General features: G+C 54.6%; 1 protein-coding gene across 1 annotated transcript in view; it reads right to left on the bottom strand.

Moving 5' to 3' along the window:
* Positions 1 to 21,911, bottom strand: part of DCHS1 (dachsous cadherin-related 1) — a 49,604-nt gene that overhangs the window by 13,445 nt on the left and 14,248 nt on the right. Inside the window, 13 exon segments of the mRNA XM_050915037.1 lie at positions 491 to 1,354; positions 1,977 to 2,186; positions 2,488 to 2,613; positions 3,086 to 3,325; positions 3,642 to 3,989; positions 3,992 to 4,475; positions 6,543 to 6,700; positions 6,881 to 6,977; positions 11,899 to 12,086; positions 12,294 to 13,313; positions 13,692 to 13,928; positions 15,004 to 15,235; positions 15,349 to 15,537. Of these exon segments, the coding sequence (XP_050770994.1) occupies positions 491 to 1,354; positions 1,977 to 2,186; positions 2,488 to 2,613; positions 3,086 to 3,325; positions 3,642 to 3,989; positions 3,992 to 4,475; positions 6,543 to 6,700; positions 6,881 to 6,977; positions 11,899 to 12,086; positions 12,294 to 13,313; positions 13,692 to 13,928; positions 15,004 to 15,235; positions 15,349 to 15,537 (4,393 nt within the window).

Here is a 21,911-nt window from a genome sequence, read left to right as displayed (position 1 = left end):
AAGAGAGTGAAACAGCGTGAAGGGGCAGCAGAGTCTCGGGGCAGGTGACAGAGAGGGTCAGGGTGGTGTCTGGGCAGCACATGCTGTACAACAGGAACACAGTTCTGCCTCAGGACACTGCTGCCAGAGGAAGCAAGATCTAATGGTAACTTTGGGCTGGGAGCCAGGATTCGTGGGGCCTGTCCATGGCCCCTCTATGGTCTCACGGTGACCCCTGGAGACCTTCCAGGAGCGACTGGGCACCTGTGACTGCCTGCAGTGATCTGAACACCCTGAGGCAAACCCACAGGGATTATCACCCTGAACAGCCTGGGCACCAGTCAGACCCTGCAGTCCCTTGGGCCTACCCAAACCATAATGGGGCTTCCCAAGACCCTGCAGTGCTCCCTGGTTTGAGTTTCCCACAGCTTTGCCAGCCCAGCACCCACCTCCCCTCCTGTCCTGTCCCATTTCATCCCAGCACTTGCTGGTGACTCTGCCCAGCTGATACCTGGGGCAGCATTTTCTGGCAGGGCCACATCACTGGTGCTCCGGGGAAAGCGCAGCCCCCGGTAGGGCTCTTCCTGCAAATGGATCACCACCACACCAGTAGAGGAGAGTGCCGGTTGCCCCAGGTCTGTGGCCAGGATGAAGAGCGTCCGCTGGCGCTGGCTGAGCGAGCCCAGGGGCTGCAGCAGTTGGATATCCCCTGTGTAGGAGTTGATTGCGAAGGCAGAGTTGGGGGTTGCAAGGCGATACAGGATGGAGGCATTGGCACCTGCATCCCTGTCCTCTGCCCTCATGGTGGCCACGACCTGCTTGAGCGGTGTGTGGCGGGACAAGTTGACAGTGAGTGGGCTGTGCAGGAAGGCAGGGGCATGGTCATTGACATCTCGCACTGTGACCGTGACACGCACAGCTGCACTCTTGGGCTCCCATGGTGCTGAGTCCACAGCCTTGGCCAGGAAGCTGTAACTGGGGTGGCGTTCCCGGTCCAGCGCCTGGGCACTTTTGATGCGCCCACTCTGTGGCTCGACCTGGAACATGCCAAGTGACTCATTGCCCAGGTAGTAAGAGACCTGCCCATTGGTGCCCTCGTCAGGGTCCTCAGCCACCAGCTGCAGCACCAGGGCACCAACAGGCAAGTCTTCTGGCACCTCCACCACATAGGTGGCCTGAGCAAAACCAGGTGCATTGTCATTTAGGTCCAACACCCGCACGTTCACTGACATGGTGGCACTGCGTGGGGGGGTGCCGTGGTCTCGCACCACCACTGTGAGGCTGTAGGAAGCAACTTGCTCCCGGTCAAGGGCACGTGCAGTGGAGAGGACACCGGAGACTGGGTCTAGGCTGAAATCCTGCCCAGGGTCTCCATCTGGAAAAGAAGAGAAGGAATAGCAAGACAGCATGACTGTAACTGGTACAAGGAAGGACCTGCCCTACGCTGCCCAGAGATGACAGCATGAAGTCCATCCTGGCGTGGCCTGGCAGGGAAGGTAGAGTGAGCTGTTCTCTGTAAGGCCCCAGCAGAATTGAACCTCCTTGGTCCAGGGGGGTTGGGGGGATGGGGTGTGTGTGTGTGTGTGTGTGTGTGTGTGTGTGTAATAACTGGCTCCAACAGCTTACAGGCCAGTGGTGCTGCCACAGGGAGCCCTCACATAATGCATGGCATGGTAACAGCAAAGAGATCTCACTTAGCAACCTGTAAATCCAACAGGTCAGAGCAGCCAAGAGAGGTATGGAAGCCTAGCGAACCAGACAAGCGCCTGGGGAATGAGGAAGTGCAGCCTGTCCAGATCTTGGGGTGCTCTTTACTGGGGGCAGAGAAACTAGAGGGCTGAGAGGTGGCAGCAGCTACATGTGGTTTGGAGCAGGAAAGAACTGAAGTGGAACAGGAACTGCCACAGGTCATGCTTCCCAGAGCCACGGGCAACCCAGGGTGAACAGCCCTTACCTACTGCTGAGAAAGAAGCTACAGAGCTCCCTGTGCACCTCACCTGCCACATGGTATTCCAAGCGCCCATTCTCGCCTCCATCAGGATCGGTAGCCCGCAGGGTGTAGAGTGCCACGCGGCTTTGGTTCTCAGGGACCTCCACAGAGCAGGACTCACTCTCTAGGTGTGGTGCATGGTCATTCTCATCCCCTACTGTTATCCGCACAGTTGCCTTGGAGAGGTTGGGGGGCAGGCCACCATCCCGTGCATAGACTGCAGGAACACAGCAAGAGCATTGCAGGCTACCCTGCTGACTGGGAACTACTATCAAGGCTGTCGTATGCAAATAAATGCCCAGACAACCACAGGGGCAGCCAGGCATGGGATCACTGGCATTCCTGCATGCTCAAACCACCCAACAACCCTGCATGCCCCACAAACCCCCATCACTTCCCACGGCCTGCTCCCCCTGCAATACTGCCCTAGCCCAGCAGTGGGGAGCACCCATCTGCCTCCCCTGTGCTCCCTACCCCCACGCCTGCTGCACCCCTCTCAGGCACCAGCACAGCCCTACCCATCAGCACGTGTTGCTCCTGCTCCTCGCGGTCCAGGGCATGTGTGGTGACAATAAGCCCCGTCTGTGGGTGGATGGAGAACGGCCCCCCAGAGAGACCCCCATAGGACACCTGCCCATTGGCACCTGCAGGGAGGAACATGGTTTGAGGGCAGCCCAGCAGCAACCCCAGAAGCCTCTCATTTGGCTCACAGCCCTGCACCTCCCTCCTCCCAGGCTTCCCACCCAGGGGTCATGCAGGCTGTGGGAGAGGATGATCTCACTCCCTGGCAAGTAAAGCTGGGGCAGAGATGTGTGGTAGAGGGACGTCCCACCCCAGCCCAGCTTGTGGAAGGGAAGATGGGCCAAGGAACCTCCAAGGAACAAAGGCCATTGTCTTGGGGAGCAGAGGGAATCACAGTCCCTGTTCTCATTCTCAGCTTCTCCCAGGATTCAGCCCATCTCTCATCTCCAGGCCAGGTGATGATCCTTCCCTCCATGGTCAGCCAGGCTCTCCAAACCAGGTGGAAGGGAGCAGAGTGCACCTAGTCCTGGGTGCTGCATCTCCAGAAGGGCCCCCGACCAAACTGGGCAGCTCACCCTTGCCCTGCATCCTCACCCAGGTCCCGGTCCGTGGCCAACACCTGCAGCACAGGGCTGCCAGCTGGCAAGTTCTCCATGATGTGTGCTTCATACTCAGGTTTCTCAAAAGTGGGAGCCTCATCGTTGACATCCAGCACCAGCACGGACAGGAGCTGTGTGGCGGAGCGGCGTGGGAAACCGTGATCCATGGCCACCACGGTCAGGTTGTGCTGCACCACCTCCTCCCGGTTCAGGGCCCGCACAATGGAGAGCGCACCTGCAGACATAGGCAGAGGGGCGAGCTCGGACCGCACGGCACCAGGGCCGACCGTTCCCAGGACAGAGCTATCGCAAGGCTGTAGGCACTAGGGTAAGCCAGGGACAGTCAGGTCTCAAGAGAGACAGCAGTATCATGCCAACCAGGTGCTACGCTCAGGGCTCTCCGCACCCCACAGGTCTCCCTCCTCCAGGTTCCCCAGCCCACACCCTCCTCCTGTGCACCATGCTTACATCCCCATGTATCCCTGCACCCTCCTCAGCCCCTGTGTTCCCAGTGTTCCTGCCCCCCACCCTGCATCCTCCTGGGCCCTCACCAGTGCTGGGGTTAAGGTGGAAGCGGCCGTCACTGTTGCCTGCTCGCAATGAGTAGCTCACACGCCCGTTCTCTCCCAAGTCGTTGTCCTGGGCCACCACATGCAGCGCCACGAACCCTGTTGGCTGGTCCTCCATGACGCTGACGGCAGCAGGTGAGAGGAACATGGGCGTGTTGTCATTCTCATCAGTCACAAACACACGGGCTGTGACAGCTGCTGAGCGGCGCTGGCTGATGTTGCGGGCCTGGTCTGTGGCCTCCACCACCAAGAGGAAGGAGGCAGCAGCCTCTCGGTCAAGGCCCTGGCGAAGAGTCAGCAGCCCCGAGCGGCTGTCAAGCTGGAAGGGAGCGCTGGGGGCTCCTGGTGCAGCAGGGCGTAGCGCACCTGGCTATTGGGACCCACACCATCCCCATCCAGCGCCTGGAAGGTGAAGATGGACGAGCCAGCCTGGGCATTCTCAGGCACCACGATGGTGATGGGGTCTTCAGGGAAGGTGGGCGCCTGGTCATTGCAGTCCTGCACGTGGATCTGTACCAGCACCAGTCGGCTGGAGGGATAGCCATGCTGCGTGTCCTCAGCACTCACCTGAAGCACATGCCGTGCCCCAGCTTCATAGTCCAACTCCCGGGCAGCATAAATCTCCCCTGTCACACTGTCAACCACAAAGGTGCCATCCCCACCACCTCCTACCACTGTGTAGGTCAGCTGTCCTCGTGCAGGGGCATCTGGGGGTGCCACCGAGCCGATCACAGACCCCGGCTTGACCCCCTCAAGAGGGTGCAGGGTCAGCACAGTGGCATCAGGCCGTGGCAGCACCCGGGAGGATGGCAGTACCTGTGAGGAGAGGCAGCAGTGAGGGGCACGCACCAGGGTTCTGTGTGCCAGGAGGTCCTATCGGGGAGCCGGTGGGGAGGGGGACATGGGGCCTGTAGAGAGCAAGTGTCAGGAGGCAAGGTCTCAGCTCTTGAGGCCTAACAGATGAATAACAACCTGAAAAACATACTGAGAATAAGCACGGGTTTGACAGGGTGAAAGACGAGCTTCAGCTGGGGAGCTAGGGTAGGTAAGTACAGACAGAGCTGCTGACAGGACAGAGAAGGCTCAGGATCTTATCAAAGTATATCAATACCTGAAGGGAGGGTGCAAAGAGGACGGAGCCAGGCTCTTCCCAGTGGTGCCCAGTGCCAGGACCAGAGGCAGTGGGCACAAGCTGAAACACAGGAGGTTCCCTCTGAACATCAGGAAACAATTTTCACTGTGAGGGTGCCCGAGCACTGGCACAGATTGCCCAGAGAGGCGGTGGAGTCTCCATCCTTGGAGACAGTCAAAAGCCACCTGGACATGGTCCTGGGCAACTGACTCTGGGCGGCCCTGCTTGAGCAGGGTGGTTGGACAAGATGACCTCCAGAGGTGCCTTCCCACCTCAACAATTCTGTGAGTCTGTGATTCTGTGATGTGTTAGATACTGCAAAGGCAACAGACACCAGCAGAAACAATTCTGCAAAACACAAGCAAGAGTGGGCAAGAAGAGAGGTACCAGACCTCTCCAGATGAGAGGTACAGAGAAGAAAGATAACCCAGTATGACCCAAAGATAAATAAATACTATTACTACTCTTATTAAAGACACTGAAGTTAATTTGGGGATGAGGTGCACCTGTGGATAGGAGAGAGGATGCATGAAAAGTCGTAGTGTTATCTGAAGGGAAAACAGGTTGAAGAACTCAGTGCGCTCATGTCAAGGAGCTGGGGAAAAAGAGAATACAGCAAAACTGTCAGCCCAGAGGGGTACCAAAACTAGTGACTGTCAAGCAAATAGCTACATTATAGGGATGCAAGCAAGCACTTCAGGGACAACCAGCCTGCCAGCCTGGCCTCAACACCTGGAAGGCTGCAGAACAACTTTAATGACAAGAACAGTTACGGACATGGCATAAAAAGGAAATGGTATAAAATGCATTGTGGAATGGCTAAAGGCAGATGTGCCAGGCTAACACAGTGCTTCTCTCCTCAAGGACAAAGGAAATGCATCTAACTTCCCTGGGTTTTAGCTGGGCTCTGATGCAGTAGCACATGGGAGATCACTCGTTAAACTGGGGAAAGGCACAGTATGAGTATGGCTGTATGACAGAAAGGACTAAAAGGCTCAAGGAGAGTGATTAGCTGGCCTTTGCAGAGATGGCTTTTGGTGCTGACATTTACTTTTGATAGGTGCAAGGGCGAAAGAAAGCTGAGTGCGTTATGAACTTGCTGACAATGTTAGAGGGCACTGCCAGCACAGAGAAGCAGAAGAACATCAAACAAGGAGAGTCAAATGGCCTTGGGAACTGCAAGAACAGGGACAGGAAGATGTGAAATGGTGTACTGTGAAAGTGCCTTGGCTGGGGGGAAACCGGAGCCTCTGCTGTAAAAGGAAGCTCATTACTAACAACAGAGAAAGGACTTGGCTGTCTGGGCCAATAGACCAGACAGGGAGTGCCAAAGTTATACTGACATGAAGAACACCCTGCATGTCAGGAACACTGTTTTCAGTAGATGCTGGGAGGAATTAATGTCTCTGTGCAGGGGACCTCTAAGGTCTTCTCTGCAACAGCATATCTAGGACAGGGTTGGCTGTTCAAGTCTGGAAAAAGACAGAACTGCTTACTGTTAATCCTGTTGACCACTTTACAAATGAGAACATGCACAGTGGCAGATAGACCCATCCCTTCCCATCCCAGGTTCTCCACACAAATTTTAGGGCTGAATCAACAGCTGAGCAAGGGCAGAGGGTGCCCTGGGATGAAGGTGGTGGAGGGTGAGAAGGTGGGGAGGAAGGCTGCCAAGTAGCTGGATGGTGTCCTCCAAGAGGCTAGCGAGGGGTAGATGGTGCAGGGACAAGAGGAGCTGGGGTGCTGGATACCTGAATGCGAATGATGGCTGACGTACTGTGAGGCACCGTGCCCCGGTCACTGGCTGTCACAGTGAAGATGTACTCAGCACGATCAGACCGGCGTAGAACTGTGGCAGTCCGCAACTCTCCAGTAGCCATGTGCAGTGTGAAACGTTCTGCCCAGGCTCCTGCAGAAAGAAAGTGAAATGCTGCAGGGAGAGGCAGAGAGGAGGGAGGGCAGGGGGCAGGTTGGGATGGAGGAGGGAGCGTGGTGTGGCAGGGCTTAGGCAGTGGGCACCCGTCTGCCCACAAGGGTGATGGCTGCAAGGCAGAGAGCAGCATCAATTAGTCAGTTCTGCAGCTCATACCTATCAGTGAGTAGATGATGGTCCCATTCTCACCCTCGTCGGGGTCCTTGGCCTGCAGGGAGGCGACTAGAAGTCCCGATGGCTTCTCTTCCAGCACCTGCAGCACAGCCCAGGGAGCAGCTGAGTGGTACAGGGCACCCTTCAGTCTACTCCCACAAACCCCCAAGCACGGCACAGGATCTGCACCTTCCTACACCAGTCCTGCACCTCACCCAAGGCACAGACTTCCCGGCAAGACCCACAGGCTGTGGCTGAGGCTGGACAACATGGAGAAGTCCGCAGCAAAGCTGGCAAAGGGACTTTCTGCCTTGCCAGCCCTCCTCCCATTCTGCCCTGTTTAACAACCAGCTTAGCAGTGTTGGAACATGCTGCAGCAGTGAGCTGCAAGGTGATGGGAGGACACTATTTCACCCATGTTACATCCAAAGCCTCTACAGCTAGGAAAATCCAGGGCTCCATGACAGTCCTGGTTCTCTCTGCCCCCAACACATCCCTTCAGCAACAAATGCAAAGATGTGACTGCTGACAGGCTCAGAGGCCAGTCACCCTGGCAATGGAAGGTGATTTCCTCAGTTCCCACCAGCCAGCCCAGGGAGGTTTGCGATCTCTGGAAATGCAGCTGGCAGTTCTTCCTGGGCTCGGACACCTGGACTCTTAGGGCTTTTCCCTTCTCTCCTTTGTTCCTAGTTAGCACTGCTGACTGCCTGTCTGTAGGCACTTAAGACCACCATTTTATGCCAGTGCATCACAGTACCATCAAGTCATTAATTATGCACGTGCTCAGCTAACCCCACATTCTGAGGTGAGTTACCAGCTTCCTGACAGAGACCACACGTAACAGCATTGCATGCAAGCACCTTTCCTGGATAGTTATGGAAATGGACGCATCTCCATTACTGCCCCTCACCACCTGTCAGTTTGAGTACTCTCAGCAAACAACCCATGCCTGCTGGCAGACCTGTCTCTCCTCCAGCACAGACTCCTTGCACCTACCCACACCTCACTGGTAGAGCAGGTTCCCCACTTGGCACAGACTCTGCAGTCCCTTTCACACCAGAAGACATCAAATTCACATCCTGAGGTTACATACCTCAAATTCACATCCTATCAGCACATCCCACAGCACAAATCATCCTCACAGACCCAGCTGTGCTAGGTGATCTCTGTGTGGTACCACTTTAATGCATTTATGAAAAAGACAAGTGGAATCCGAGCAAGAATCCAAGGAAAGAGGCTGCAAGCTCCTGAGAGGATGCAAGCGTTAATGCTGTTGCACAAGCTGCTGGCACCACGCTGGTGGTGCTTGGGGAGGGGAGACCAGAGGAGCTGGACTTGTTTAGCCAGGCCAAGCAGTGATGTGACTGCACTCTGTAAACACTGGGGAGAGGGGAGGGAAATTCCAAGGAGAGAGAAGAGCTATTTAAGCAAAAACACAATATTGGCACAAGAACAAATGAGTAAAAAGTGGTCAGAAATTAGTTTAGGCTGGAAATTAAGAGATGGTTTCTAACTACCAGATCAAGGAATCTGCAACAGCATTTCACAGCAATGATGGAGGCAGAAGACCTTCTAAATATAGCTTGACTGTTTATGAAAAGGAGTGTCTGCGTGGACACCTCTGAGCGGGGCCATGCTTAGGAAGCCCTTTCCAACCCCTCCTCTGTAACAGGCTGGGGCAGGGCCTGCCCCCCATGCTGTCCCTAATCATCCTCAACCGGGATACAAGGGGCTCCTGCTTCTCGTGCATGGTCACACTCCTCTTCCACAAGGAATCAAACTCCATCTGAGGAAAGCAGTGACGCAGCAGAGGAGTTAAATGAGCAGCATCCACACAGGCTCCATGTACAAATGCCACTTCAGATGCACAAACAGAGGAATAAACAGCAACAGAAGTGGTCTTGCCTCTGCAAAAGCCTCAGCCTTAGTAAAATTGCTACCAGGCAGGCTTGTCCAGGTCAGATGTCCACCCTCCAAGAAGATTGTTGCAAATACCAGCTTGGTCCAAAGATCAGAGAGCCACCTCAACCACTGGCATAGCTCTGACAGTGGCTGGCAGTGCATATATAGAGAAGACGCAAGAAATAGGGTACGTATGGAATAATCCTCCTGTGAAACCTTCCCAGCTTCCAGCACTCTGTGGCTAAGTCACTTCCTGAGCCACAGATCATATTTTTGTTCAACAGCCTTTGATGGATTTTTTTCTTTCCATGAATTCATCTAATTTTGAACCCATGCAACTTTTGGCAATGATTTCACAATTTAATTATGTTCTGCATGAAAAAGTACTGCCTTTGTTTATTTTAAACCTGCTGCCTGGTCATTTCTTATGATGCTGCCTAGGTCTTGTATTGTGAAAAAAGCAACTTCTAATTTCCCCATGACTTTCTCTGTGCCATTCACTGCACACCTCTGTTATATTCCTGCAGTTTCTTCCATGCCAAAGAATGTTCAAGTATTTTCTTTCTGCATGGAAACCATTATCTACTGGAGATCACATTAACATCCTTTTCTGAACCTTTTCTAGAACTACTGCTTATTTAGTGGAATGGAGGCTGGGCAGAGAGCGTGTGCAGAATTTGAGATGTAGGGTAATGATGTTTTCTTTCATTCTGTGTTCTTTTTCTAATAAAACTCAGCATTTGATTTGCCTTTTTGACTGTGGCTGAGCCCTGAGCTGACATTTTCACAAAGCATTCACGATGATGCCCCAATCTTCTCCCTAAATTTAAGTAGCCAATTCAGAGCCTACCACTGTGTAAGTGAAATTCATATTGCTTTTTGCCACGTGTATCACTTTCCAGTTAGCAACAGTGAATTTCACCTCCTGTCTTCTTTCCTAATTGATCAGTAAACCAAGATCCTTCTACAGTTCTTCACAGGGAGCCCTCACCTTTATTATTATGAATAGACTAGTAACATCAACAATCACCTCTTCTGGAGGATATATGAAAATGCTAAATGGGAAGGATACCAGCACCAGTCCTAGGCACCCACCAGTGACATCCCCCCTCTGTGAAAACAGACCACTTCTTCCTTCCCGTTGCTCCCTCTCCCCTTTCCTAGCGATCATTTCCTGGGAGGATCCATTAGTACTCCTGTGTGAACACCATCTGGTCCTGCCAGTGTGTTACCAATGTGCTTGACAAGCTCATCTCACAACCCTCCAGTGGGAGATACCCCTCTAGCTGATGCTTAAAGCAAGGTGCTGATACAGAAACCTCCCTCTGCTTTGCCTAATGAACATCGATATGAATACTTCACTGAGCAAGTCTGCAATAAATCACTGAGCTCTGCATTTATCATTCAGTTTTTAATTTTCCCTCCAAGCCTGTCTTCTACACCTACATCATGATTAACAGCAGCTTCTTCTTGTGCTTCACCCTTCTCTACCAGTGTTCCTAGCAGGAGAGCTTCAAACCAAAGTGCCCAAGTATCTGTTTCGTTCAAAACTGTCATAGCATTTACCTGCCTTCAGGACTCTAAATCTGTCCCAGCCTTGTTCTGTCTCCTGAAGGATGCGTATGCTTTTCTGGTACCTTTGTATGAGAAGAGACCTCCCGAGCTCTAGCAGGACACTCCCAGCATTTCATGCCCCCAGACACTGGAATCAACTGCAGAGTCTGCTGTGAGAGTGTGTTGCAGGTGTCCCCACACAGGAGACAGGACACTCAGCAGACTCCAGACACAGAGTGTGAGCAATGCCATTTTGCAGAGCCTGTTCAGCCGCAGTCTCAGCAATGCCATGGCTGGCTGGTCCCTGGCCTGCAGGAGTGACTCAAAGGCCAGAGCCTTGCTCAGAGAGAGGACAAGACTAACTTTGCCTTCCTCTGCCTCCACCAGGCCCTGAGAGATGCCTTCATCCAGGCCAGGCCTTGCCAGTTTTGCAAGCAGAGAGTGCCAGCTGGACATGCAAGAAGGTGGCTGGGCAAGGGATGGCTGCGACCTGGAACAGGAAGGGAAAAAGTAATGAACAGGGAAGGCCTGACTAGAGTTGCAGAGTATCCCCAGGGTCCTGTGCTGATGGCCACCCAGGTGCGGCAGTGACCTGCCAATACAGTCCTGCCTGCTCTGACCTGCCTCTGGTGTGCGGCTCAGGCAGGAACTGCAACAGAGAAAGGTTGCCATCACTGTGATGTTTTAAATTCAGCACAGTGCAAGTGGCTTTGAGCACACTGCCTGAAGTGCAGCAACGTGCAGAGCAAGCACATCTTTTCAGTTGCAGGTTCTCCCCACTCTGTGCAGAGGAGATGAGGACAGGGCCTCAATTACCCATATTGCTCCATTGCTGCCAGCGCCACTCAGCCAGCTCCAGCGAGCCCTCACCACACATGCCACTCCACAGGGGCCACAGCAGAGCAGATGCAGCCAGCTGGGGGTGGGCAGGGAGGGCTGGTCCTCACCCACTTCTGTTGAGCAGCACAGACATAACTTGGTCTGCAGCACACTCGGTGCCCAGGTGACTGCTGCCACCACACAGTGCTGAGAGGGAAAGCTGGGCTGGGACCCCTAGCAGATTCTCAGAAAACCCTTGTGCGTGCAAAGTCCAGCTGGGCAGTGCTTTCTTGACCTCCCAGAAAGCCAAGTGGCTATACCAAAAGTCCTGAAACCTAGAAGGTAATGGCACCCTGTGCCTCCCTGCTTGCAAGTGTTTTATCCCTGGCTCTGCTGGGTCAGGTTTAGGGCTCCCTTTTGCCTTCCCTCCTTGCAGGCATGTGTGAGCCAAGAGCTTCTGCCTGCTGGTCAGTCCTATCGGTCTCAGAGCCCTCTGCAGTCCTCACCTGCTCTGTGCACAGGGATGTCTGTATTTCCCAAGGACATGCCCACCTTACCACACCTCAATCAGATTTACCAGACTGCCCTGGCTGCTGCATGGATGCAACTTGTGCCTGCTTATCTCCCACCCTGAAATTCTCCTGGGTGCCCCTGCCCACTCCCTTTCCCCCTGCAGAACCGCCTGCCCCCAAACCCAGAGGCTGTCACACCCCTGCCTCACGAGGGCTCCAGCCTGCTGCCCCTACCTGCACGGGCAGCTCCTGACCGCTGGCCACATGAAGGAAAGCAGGAGCGTTGTCATTCTCATCCAGCACAGTGACATAGATGGTTCCTGTGGCACTGCGGGGTGGTGCTCCCCCATCCTGCACGATTACCAAGAGCTGGTAGCTGGACTGCTGCTCCCGGTCCAGGCTATGCTTGGTGCTGAGCTCCCCTGTGAGGGAGAAGTGGGGACACAACTAAGCCCAAAAACCGCTTTAGAGAAGAGCCTGTGCTCAGGTATGTTGCTGGGGAGCCCAGCACCGCAGGGGTAGGAAGATTAATATTCTGTTGCGGCACTGGCCTGGCCTGCATCACTTTTGACATGCCCTGGGCTTTCTCCCCAGCCAGCCCCACCCTAGGAAGCCAGGAAGTCTCTCACCTGTCTGTGTGTGGATAAGGAAGCTGGGATCGTGCTGGAGTAGGCGGTAGGTGAGCCGGCTGTTCTGCCCAGCATCCCGATCACTTGCCATCACCCTCCCCACACTGCTACCAGGAGCCTGATTCTCAGGAACAGTGAAGAAGTAACGCTCCTCACTCAGCCGGGGGCTATTGTCATTCTCATCAGTGATGCTGATCCGGACAGTGCTGGTGCCTGTTTTCCGGGCTTCCCCCCCTGCACCACTGCCTCCTGCCGAGGCCAGCACTGTGAGCACATACAAGTCCCGCGTCTCCCGGTCCAGTGCGCTTTTGACGTACAGCCAACCACTCTCAGGCATGATGCCAAAGCTGGCAGCATCCCCATCTGCACGCAAGTGGTAGGTAAGGGTCACGGATTCTGCATCGCGTGCCAGGGCCCGCACCTGCAGGAAGCGGGTGGAGACAGGCACACCTTCCTGCACCTCCACGCGGTAGGTGAGTGTGTCAAAGATGGGCCCATTGTCGTGCTCGGCTTGCACATGCACCAGCAGTGTGAACGTGGAGCTGAGCTGGGGAACACCACTGTCTCGGGCCACAATGGCCAGCCTGTAGGCTGCGCTGGCTTCATATTGCAGGGCCCCGATCAGTCGCACCGCCCCTGATGAACGCTCCACACTGAAGGTGCCATCACCTCCTGACACCAGCTCAAAATTCACCTGACCATTGGCACCGCTGTCACGGTCCTCAGCCTGCAAAGTGTACACTGTAGTCCCAGGTTCTGTAGCCTCTGGCAGCAGAATGGAGTCGGAGGAGGCTGGGAACACTGGCACGTTGTCATTCACATCTGACACAGAGATTTTCACACGTGTGTTGCTATAGGCAGGAGGTGAACCACTTCGGGCCTGGACATCCAGAATAAGGACTGCCTGGGACTCATGATCAAGAGGCAGGCTGGTGCGGAGCTGCCCAGAGGCAGAGTCGATGGAAAAGTAGCCATGAGGATCCCCCGAGGAGATGGAATAAAAGATGTCATCAGCATGACCTGCGGACAAGGAAATGAAGACAGGAAAAATGATTTGTGTACCCGGCTCACCTCCTCAGCCCCCTACAGACAGCAGCAGGGTTGGGCAGTGCTGTCTATGGCAGACTCTGGTCGGGAGGCGTACAGTAGCACTGTGCACATGTGCATGCGTGCACAGATGCATGTGCACAAGTGTGTGTGCACACATGTGTGTAAGCACATGTGTGAGAGCATGCACTGAGTTGAGTGACAATCGCACGGGTGCACATTCAGACGTGTGTGCCTCTGTGTGCGTGGAGCTCCCAGAACAGGGTTGCTCTGTGAGGAAGTGTGGTACTGGACCTTAAGGTGATGCAGGGACAGGGAAAGTGACTGCATACAAAAGGGACAAGCCCGTACCTGGAGGGTTCTGGGCCCGGACAGCCCCCACACTGGCACCCTGCAGCATGTCCTCAGGCACTGTGAAGAAGTACTGAGCTTGCTCAAAGACAGGGGGTGAGACCGTGCCCTCCACGATGCTGATGTTCACTCGGGCATTTGGCTGTGCCTGTAGGCCCCCACCGTCTTGTGCAGAGATCACCAGCTGCACCAGGGTGTTGGCTTTACCACTCAGGGACCATGAGAGGGAGATGACACCTAGGGAAGAAAGCAGTTCAGAGGGCACTATGCCTGCACCCCTGCCTGTCATCTGGCACCAAAAGAACAGGCCAAACCATAAGCTTGAAAAGAAAGACCTAAGGGGGCAGCAAACAATGTGCATTGCGGGGGGGGGAGCTTGCCATGGAAGAACTGGAGTAAAGAAGAGGAACCCTCCTGGGAAAGCCTTCCCAAATCCTCCTTTCTCAACCTTAAGCCCAGCCCTGAGCTAAGCAGTGGTAAGGGCTGGGGGAAACGAGTGAGAGGGCAGGTCTTGGGAGAAGGAAAGGAGGGAATAGGGCTTCCAATGTGGGGTGCAGGGTGAGGGTCATGATACAGCAGGTGGGATCTGGGCTGTGGGGAGGCTCTTGGAGGAGATGTAGAACTGAAGGACCGTCTTCAACAGGCCCTACAAAGGAGGAGGCCCTGCATTAGGATGGCTGGTAGGCCTGTCTCAACCCAGTCACATTCTGGGAACTTGGGGACCAGTGTGGAGAGACCCCGATGCCGGTGCTAAGCACAGGACACCTTCCTGCACTGCTGAGAGCCCCTGGCACCACATGCCCATGCATGCACTCACCTCCCCAGCAGAAACTGCTCTGGCTTTGGTGGCCAAAGCAAGGCAGAGCAGATGCAGCTAATGAGAAAGGTGGGACTGAGTGCGACAGAGAGTTATAGGGAAGGAGAGTAAACTGAGCAGGGGAGAGGAGGGAACTGGGCAGGGACAAGAAACTAAGCAGGATACAGCCTGATGGGGCAAAGCAAGCAGCATGCAGGAGGAAAGGTGTAGTGAGTCAAGGATGGGGAATGAGGGAGAGAAAGGAAGACGGGACAAATGAGGAACAGAGCAGGGAGCAGAAACAAGAGGTCAGAGACTGAGTCTGGGAAGGGGCTGCCAGAGGCTTAAAAAGCCGAGCCAGGGAAGATGTCGCAGGGAGAGGAACAGACATATTCCGGTGGCAGACTGCACTGCTGAGATGGCCAAGCAGTGACCCTCAGGCTGGCTTTTACACCTGCCCACATCCCACTGCTCTGATTGCTGCCTACTCTGGCTGCCCTCTGAGCTCTCTCTCACCTGTGTCCTTGTTGAGGGAGAAGAGAGGGGGTGAGTTTCCCAGGACAATGCGGTAGGTCACTTTCCCATTCAGCCCTTCATCCTTGTCGTGGGCAGTAACACGCAGCACAGCTGTACCTGGCATGCTCTGTGTGCTGATGCTGGCAGCATACTCCAGCGGGTAAAACACTGGCCGGTTGTCATTTATGTCCTCCAGGAAAACCTTCACATACACCATGGAGTTCAGGCCACCCTGTGGAAGGACCAGATCAGAGATGGTGCAAAGAGCAGAGGCAAGGACAACAGTATCCCCTGCACAGTGGTGAGTCAGCAGCATCGCATCCCTGTGGCCTCTCCAGCACTCACCCCATCAACAGCAGTGATGGTGAAATCATAGGCAGACGTGCCCTCATCACGATCCAGAGGCTGCACAGTGCACAGCTGCCCCGTGTGCTTGTCGATGCTGAACTGCGTGGGGACAACACTGCCGATGCCAGAACCAATGGAGTAGGAAAGGGAGCCAAAAGTGCCGCTGTCTGCATCTGTGGCTGTCACCTGGATGAAGGAAGGCACTACATGAGCAGGGCCAGCATCACAGACCCAGCCCATCACCACCACCACAACCCAGTGCTGCCCTCTGCTCTGTGTCCCACAACCACCGCACAGTCCTCAAAGCTGGCCATAGTAAAGCAGACTGACAGTTACCGCCTCAACCCTGCGATTCTTGTCCCAGATGAGCCACCACTTCCTCTGCAGCCCTCCCAGTAAGAGGACAGGGCCTCCCAGGGGCTCACTGGCTGCAGACAGTGCCCTGAGCAGTGCTGCAGGCAGCTGTGGGGCACCCCAGGATCAGCCTATGCTGGCCCGGTCCCCGTGAGGGGACACAGAGGTGGGGGAGCACAGTGTTGCAGGTTTGCAAGAGCTGCACCATGCTTTCTATCTACAGTGCTGCCATGGATCCCTGCACCACCAGAGGTGCCTTGTTTCAGGTAATACCTCCCTTCTTGCATCTCTGGGGCAACATCCATGACCCAGGTCAACACACTTGCCTTAGCAAAGGAAAAGGCCATACGGAGAGGGGGTGCAGAAAGGCCAAGCCTCACACAGATGCCAAGGATCTAGCAGCCAAGCATCCCCACTGCACCCAGCTTGATTGGCCAGCCAGGGACAACTCACGCTTTTGCAGCAGCTGGCCCTGGCCCTCTGTGCCTTCTTTTCTGCAAAGACACTTAAGACAAGACAGGAAGAAAAACAGCCCCCTTTTCATCATGACCCTCGCTCTGTCCTGCTCTCAGAGCTCTGTGCCCAGCAGCCCTGGGCTCTGAGGATGATGACTGAGGGTGCCATTGCCCTGTGACAGCCAGGGCCCACCGGAACCGGGGGCACGTGAATTGCATTAGCAGTTACAGACTCAGCAGGAGGATTAAAACTGCTCCCTGCTTGCAAGGCCCCAGTTCCTCCTTGGGCTCCTTGCAGAGCTCAGGTCAGCAGAAAACAGCTCCTTCCCCCTGACCCCAGCATCACTGCCCACGGCTCATCCACCAGCTGGGAGCTCTGCACAGAGAACAAAGCTAGAGGATGGAGCCAGGAGGGAGGCAGCTGGGCCAGGCCCGGGTGAAGTGGAGTTCAGGCCTCGTCAGCCACAGCTCCTCCCAGCAGCAGCGCTGGGGCCTCGGCTCCCGTGAGCGAGAAGCACAGGAACGTTGCACACGCGCCAAGGAAAGGGCCCAGCTGGGGGCTGCAAACAGCTCTTTCCTTCGGGCAGGGCCCCTAACCTGAACCACTCACCCGATCATCAGAGATGGAGGAACAACAAGAGAGAGTACAGAGAACGGCTGGGACAGGGAAGCAAAAATAAACCAGGGAGAGGTGGGACCTCCCTCCCCCCAAACCATATGCTCTGCACCCCAGGGAGGGGAGGCAGCACCTGAGATAGCCCCTTGCCAGTTGTCCTGCCCAGTGATCCACAGCCTCCAGGGAGGGGAGGCAGCACCTGCAACACATCCTCATCAGCTCTCCTGCCCTGCTGCCTGTGGTCTAAGGGGATGCCTGAGGGGAGAAGCTGAGAGCACATCTACAATGAGCACCATGCTCCCTGTACAGAGTATATTTGCTCCCCAACCCTGCAGCAGCTGCCAGAGGAAGCACCATGAAACAGGATCCCCCTTCCTTGCTCCAGCTGCAGAGCACTCAGAGCCACAGGTGCCATGACAGCAGCCCGGCCAGAAAGCACTCTGGGAAACTGGACCCACCTGCCTCCCCCCGAGTTCAAAATCCTCCCTCCCTCCTGCCCCAGCTCCCTTTGCTGTGGAGCTGCTCATTTGAGAGTATAAATCTGACCTCACCGACATTGCTGAAACCTGTATTCAGGTTACCTGTATTCTGGCTCCATGTTGGATATTATTACTGGGGTAATAGCCCTGTACCAATACACTTGAGTTGTGTGCCATGGCTGGGTTTTAGCTGGTAGCATTCTCTACCACTGCAGATGGAAATGCACCTGAAACTGATAAGCTGCCACAGTGACTGGAATAGGCACTATGTGGCAAATTAATAACTTCTTTCCTTCAAAGTGAACTGCTTATCACTCTGAAAGTGCTCTAAAATGCATGTTAGCTGCTTTAATACACTGTACAGCAACAAGCGCTGCAGCAGAGAAAGATATTTTCCTTAGGCTCCTCAGGCCAAGGGCTCTGGTGCTTCCAGAACAGCCTCACTTCCCCACCTTAACCATCCTCTGATGGTCACCATCCTAAGAAAGATCCCCACAGGGGAAGCTATCTGGAAATCCAGCTTTCTGCCACAGGAGCTGGGTCAGATTTTGGGAACTGGAGAAACAGACAAGCTCTCACTATTATGTAGTACAGCACCATCTCCCTGGCTGCTCCCTGGTACCCAGAGCCATCTCCTTGCAAGAATGCCTCATGGAGCCAGCAGTCTGGCATCAGAGCCAAACCTAGCTGTAGAGCCAGGGCAAGGCATCCTCAGAAAAGTTCCCTGTTCACATGTGTCCAGTACTCCAACTCCCCATTCTGCTGTGGGACTGTCTGTCGACCAACAGTCTAACACAAACCCTGCCTGTACAAGCTCACACAGGGTCCAAGAGAGGTCATGTCACTGCTACACCAGCACTGCTGCAACCACTGCTGAAGACTTGTGTCTGGTCCTAGTCTCACTTGGAGAGGGGGTGCTCAACTAGTGCCCAGAGAAAAGCCACAGGAACAACAAAACACCTGAAGGAGCAGCTAACTGTGTTAGCTCAGTGTGTGGGACAGCTGGACAGTTTGCTTAGTGTCTCTGCCACTGTGTGGAGAGGGAGTGGGGCTGTGGCTGGTGCACCCCCCCAGCCTGAGCTCTCCTGCCCGCAGGCAGGTGCTGCCTGCAGACCACTGATGTCCTGTGTGTGCGTTCTGTAGGATGGGGCTGGCCACCTGCCTGCAGCCAGCCCACGCTCAGCAGGGCCTGACGCAAGCCCCAAAGGCAGTGCAGATCCCCACTGCGGCTGGGGTGATGCCTCCTGGGGACTTCTCTGAGAGGCAGCACAGGGTTTGATCAGCCACTAGGTACGGCAGACACCTCAGCCTAGCTGGCATGCATGGCTGGGACCCATGGGTGCAGACTGCAGAGCACACGCAGTCTGGGACATGGTGCACATTTTTAGCTGTGAGGATAATGAACCACCAAAAGGGCTCATCAAGGCCTGTGGTGAATTCACCACTCCTGGAAATTTTTAAACCAAGTCTGGATATTTTTCTAGGAACTTTGCTAGAAGCTAATGCAGGGCAGCCCCAGGCTCTGTATTTAGCACCTACCCCAAATCTTGGATCAACAGCTGTTTTTACTGTAGCTTACTTATGAGGCTCCTGATGTTTGCCTGAGAAATGAGGGAAATGGGGTCAAGCTCTCTATGGGACAGCCCAGGAAACACTCCATTCGGGGTTGTGAAAGGCCTGCTGCTCGAATATGTGGACGCAGGAGTCAGAGCTCTGAGCCTGAATGGAGCCCCTACAGCACCCTCACCTGACTTCTTTGAACATTCTGCAGGGCCAAGACTGGCTGTTCCCAGCAGGAGCTATGTGAGAGGAGAAAGGAGAGAAGGAGAAGGCTGCAGCTGGGAACAAGACATCTGCATGAGCTTGCAGGGTCAGCATGCAGATACGAGATGTGGACAAAGCTGTGGGGTCACCTCATCTGCACAGGACACCTGCACAAGCTTGCAGGATCACCACGGATACACCAGGCACAATGTGCAGAGGTGAAGTGCATGCTGTGTTTCTGCCCAAGACTACAGTATGTGCAGCTGCAACCCCATGTGCCAAGAACAGAAGTGTTCACAATGCACAAGTGCAGGAGACTCCCCACACTGGGTGAAAATATTCTGTGCCGTGTTGTCGGACAGCAGTGATGCCAGAGCCCAGCACTCTCTCCCCATGCTGGGGCTCCAAAGGGTGCTCCATGAGGCAGGGAGTGTGGTGACCCTGGAGCTCTGACATCAAGAGTCCAGATGTTCCCATTCACAGACCCAGCCAGATCAGCAGTGAGAAGGAAGCCATGGTGAATTGTTTCTACGGTTCACTACATTCTCTGTTGAAGACCTACTTCTAATCACTGCTACTACCACTGAGCCTGATTCCGCCCTTGTATGACTAAGGGGCGGTTGTTCTCAGAAACCCTCTCTGTACTGGTATTGATGGGTGGACCAGGCAACCCATCCCCTTCCTGGATAAACCAGCTGCACGGTCAGAGTGTTTTCTGGCCTGTCACTTTCCTGTTCTATCCTGTAGGACCCCACTCCCCAAAGGGAAATCCTTTGCCATCAGGAGATAATGGCTGCATGAATGCATCCTGCTATTGCATATGGGATGTGTTTCTGACAGCAATCAGCAACTTGGTCTTGAAGAGAAAGGGAGACTGAGACTCAGGGTCCTGCAGAGCATCCTGCTCAAGTCCAGAATGAGGCTAGGGTTTCTGAGCAGCACAGGGCCAGTGCTCCTGCCTGTCTTTCGGCCTTGTTAAGATGTGCTTGGCTGCAAGCACGGTATTTCTCTGGAACGTGCTGCAGCTGTGCACAGCACATGGAGCATTACTCTCCCTCCATGCCTTGTCCTCTCATTCTGACTACAGCATGTTCCTGGGATAGCCCAGCCTTCGCACAGCCTCACACAGAGCCCACTCAGCCCAGGGCAGCACTGGTGTCCCCCAGCACTGCACGCTGTGCTAGCCATGGCCAGGTCTGGCCTGCAACATGCTACTACACCTCTCCCATGTCCCCCAGCACACCCCATCCCTACCTGCCTCTTGTGCCCCACACAGCTCCATCATGTCCCAGGCCCCATACAGATGCTCCCATGGGCACTAGGACTGGCGCCTTTCTCTTGTCACCCCCAGTGACACCTCCATCACCTCCCTGTATTGCCAGCTTCCTCCACTGCCCCCTATCCAGGATATCCCCCTGGCCATACAGTGGTGCCCCACAGTTCTGCTGTGGCTGTGCAGAGCTGGCACCTGACCATGGGCTGGAGAGCATAGCCTGGGCTTGAGGCACTCGATCTCTCTTCATGGCTGCCTTCCCCCTTGCAGGGCAGCAAGCAAGGCAGCGCAGCACAGCCTCAACCTGTGAGGGTGTGCTGGCAGTGCTCTGGTTCAGGACCAGCCAGAGCTGGTTGCTCTCCAGCAGTGCAGGGTTCAACAAAAATGCAAAAATGTGGAATTCCTCGCTTCAGGGCACAGTGATATCAAATTGTACAGTTTCAGAAAGCAACTACCCACATTCACAGAGAAAAATCCACTACAGGCTTTAAACATAAGGACATCAATGCTGGGCCAGGAAGTCCCTGAGTTGAAGCTGCCAAGGAGGCAGCAGTACCTGAGGGCAGCCTCTGGATCATAGACCCTGGGTCTCACATAGAATTTCAATTTCGCAGGCCAACCAGGGGTGACACACAGCTGGATCTGCTGTTCACTAGCAAGGGAGAACTGACTGAGGATGTGGTAATCAGCGGTAGCCTTGGCTGTAGTGACCATGAAGTCATAGTGTTCAGGATCCTAAAAGGAGTGAGGAAAGAGAGCAGCAGAGTACAGACCCTGGACTTCAAGCAAGGCTTCAGCTTACACAGGGAACTGGTAGGTGGGAGGGATCCCATGGGAGGCAGCTCTGAAGGCCAAGGGAGCTCAGGAAAGCTGGCAAGCCTTCAGGACAGCATACTCCAGGCACAAGAACAGTCCATCCCAGTACTCAGGAAAACAAGGCGACACAGCAGCAGACGGCCTTGGCTAAGCAGGGACCTTAGGGCTAAGCTGCAATGGAAAAAGGCAGCATATGGGAGGTGGATGCAGAGGCAAGCTACAAAGGAGGAATTTATAAACATTGCCCAGGCATGTAGGGATGGTGCCACGAAAGTCAACCCAGGCATGTAGGGATGGTGCCACGAAAGTCAAAGTTCAAGTGGGGTTGAGACTTGCAAGGAAAATTGAGGGTGCTAAGAAGAGCCTCTACCACTACATTGGCAGTAAAAGGCTGAATAAGGACCCATTTCTGAATGCAGCGGGTGATTTAGTGACAGCAGGCACAGATAAGACTGAGACACTCAATGCCTCCTTTACCTCACTCTTCACCAACAAGGTCTCCCAGGCCTTCATGCTTTTTGAAAGGGTTCAGAGAGCTACCAGACAGGGATGAAGATTGAGTCAGGATTTCTTCACTGAACTTGATCCATACGAATCCATGGGACCCAACAGGCTGCATCAATGGATGCTGACAGAAACGGACTCGCAGGGCTGCTCTTTCAAATGTGGTGGAGATCAGGGGAGATCCCTGACAACTGGAGGAAAGCAAATATTGTACCCCACCTTCAAAAAAGGCCAAAAGTATGATCTGAGGATCTACACTCTTGTCAGCCACACTTTCGTCCCTGGGAGAATCATGGAGC

The sequence above is a fragment of the Gymnogyps californianus genome, chromosome 1, assembly GCF_018139145.2.
Source record: "Gymnogyps californianus isolate 813 chromosome 1, ASM1813914v2, whole genome shotgun sequence".
In the NCBI taxonomy this organism is placed as follows: Eukaryota; Metazoa; Chordata; class Aves; order Accipitriformes; family Cathartidae; genus Gymnogyps; species Gymnogyps californianus.
The sequence above is the reverse complement of the archived record's forward strand: the minus strand, read 5'-3'. Positions and strand labels throughout refer to the sequence as shown.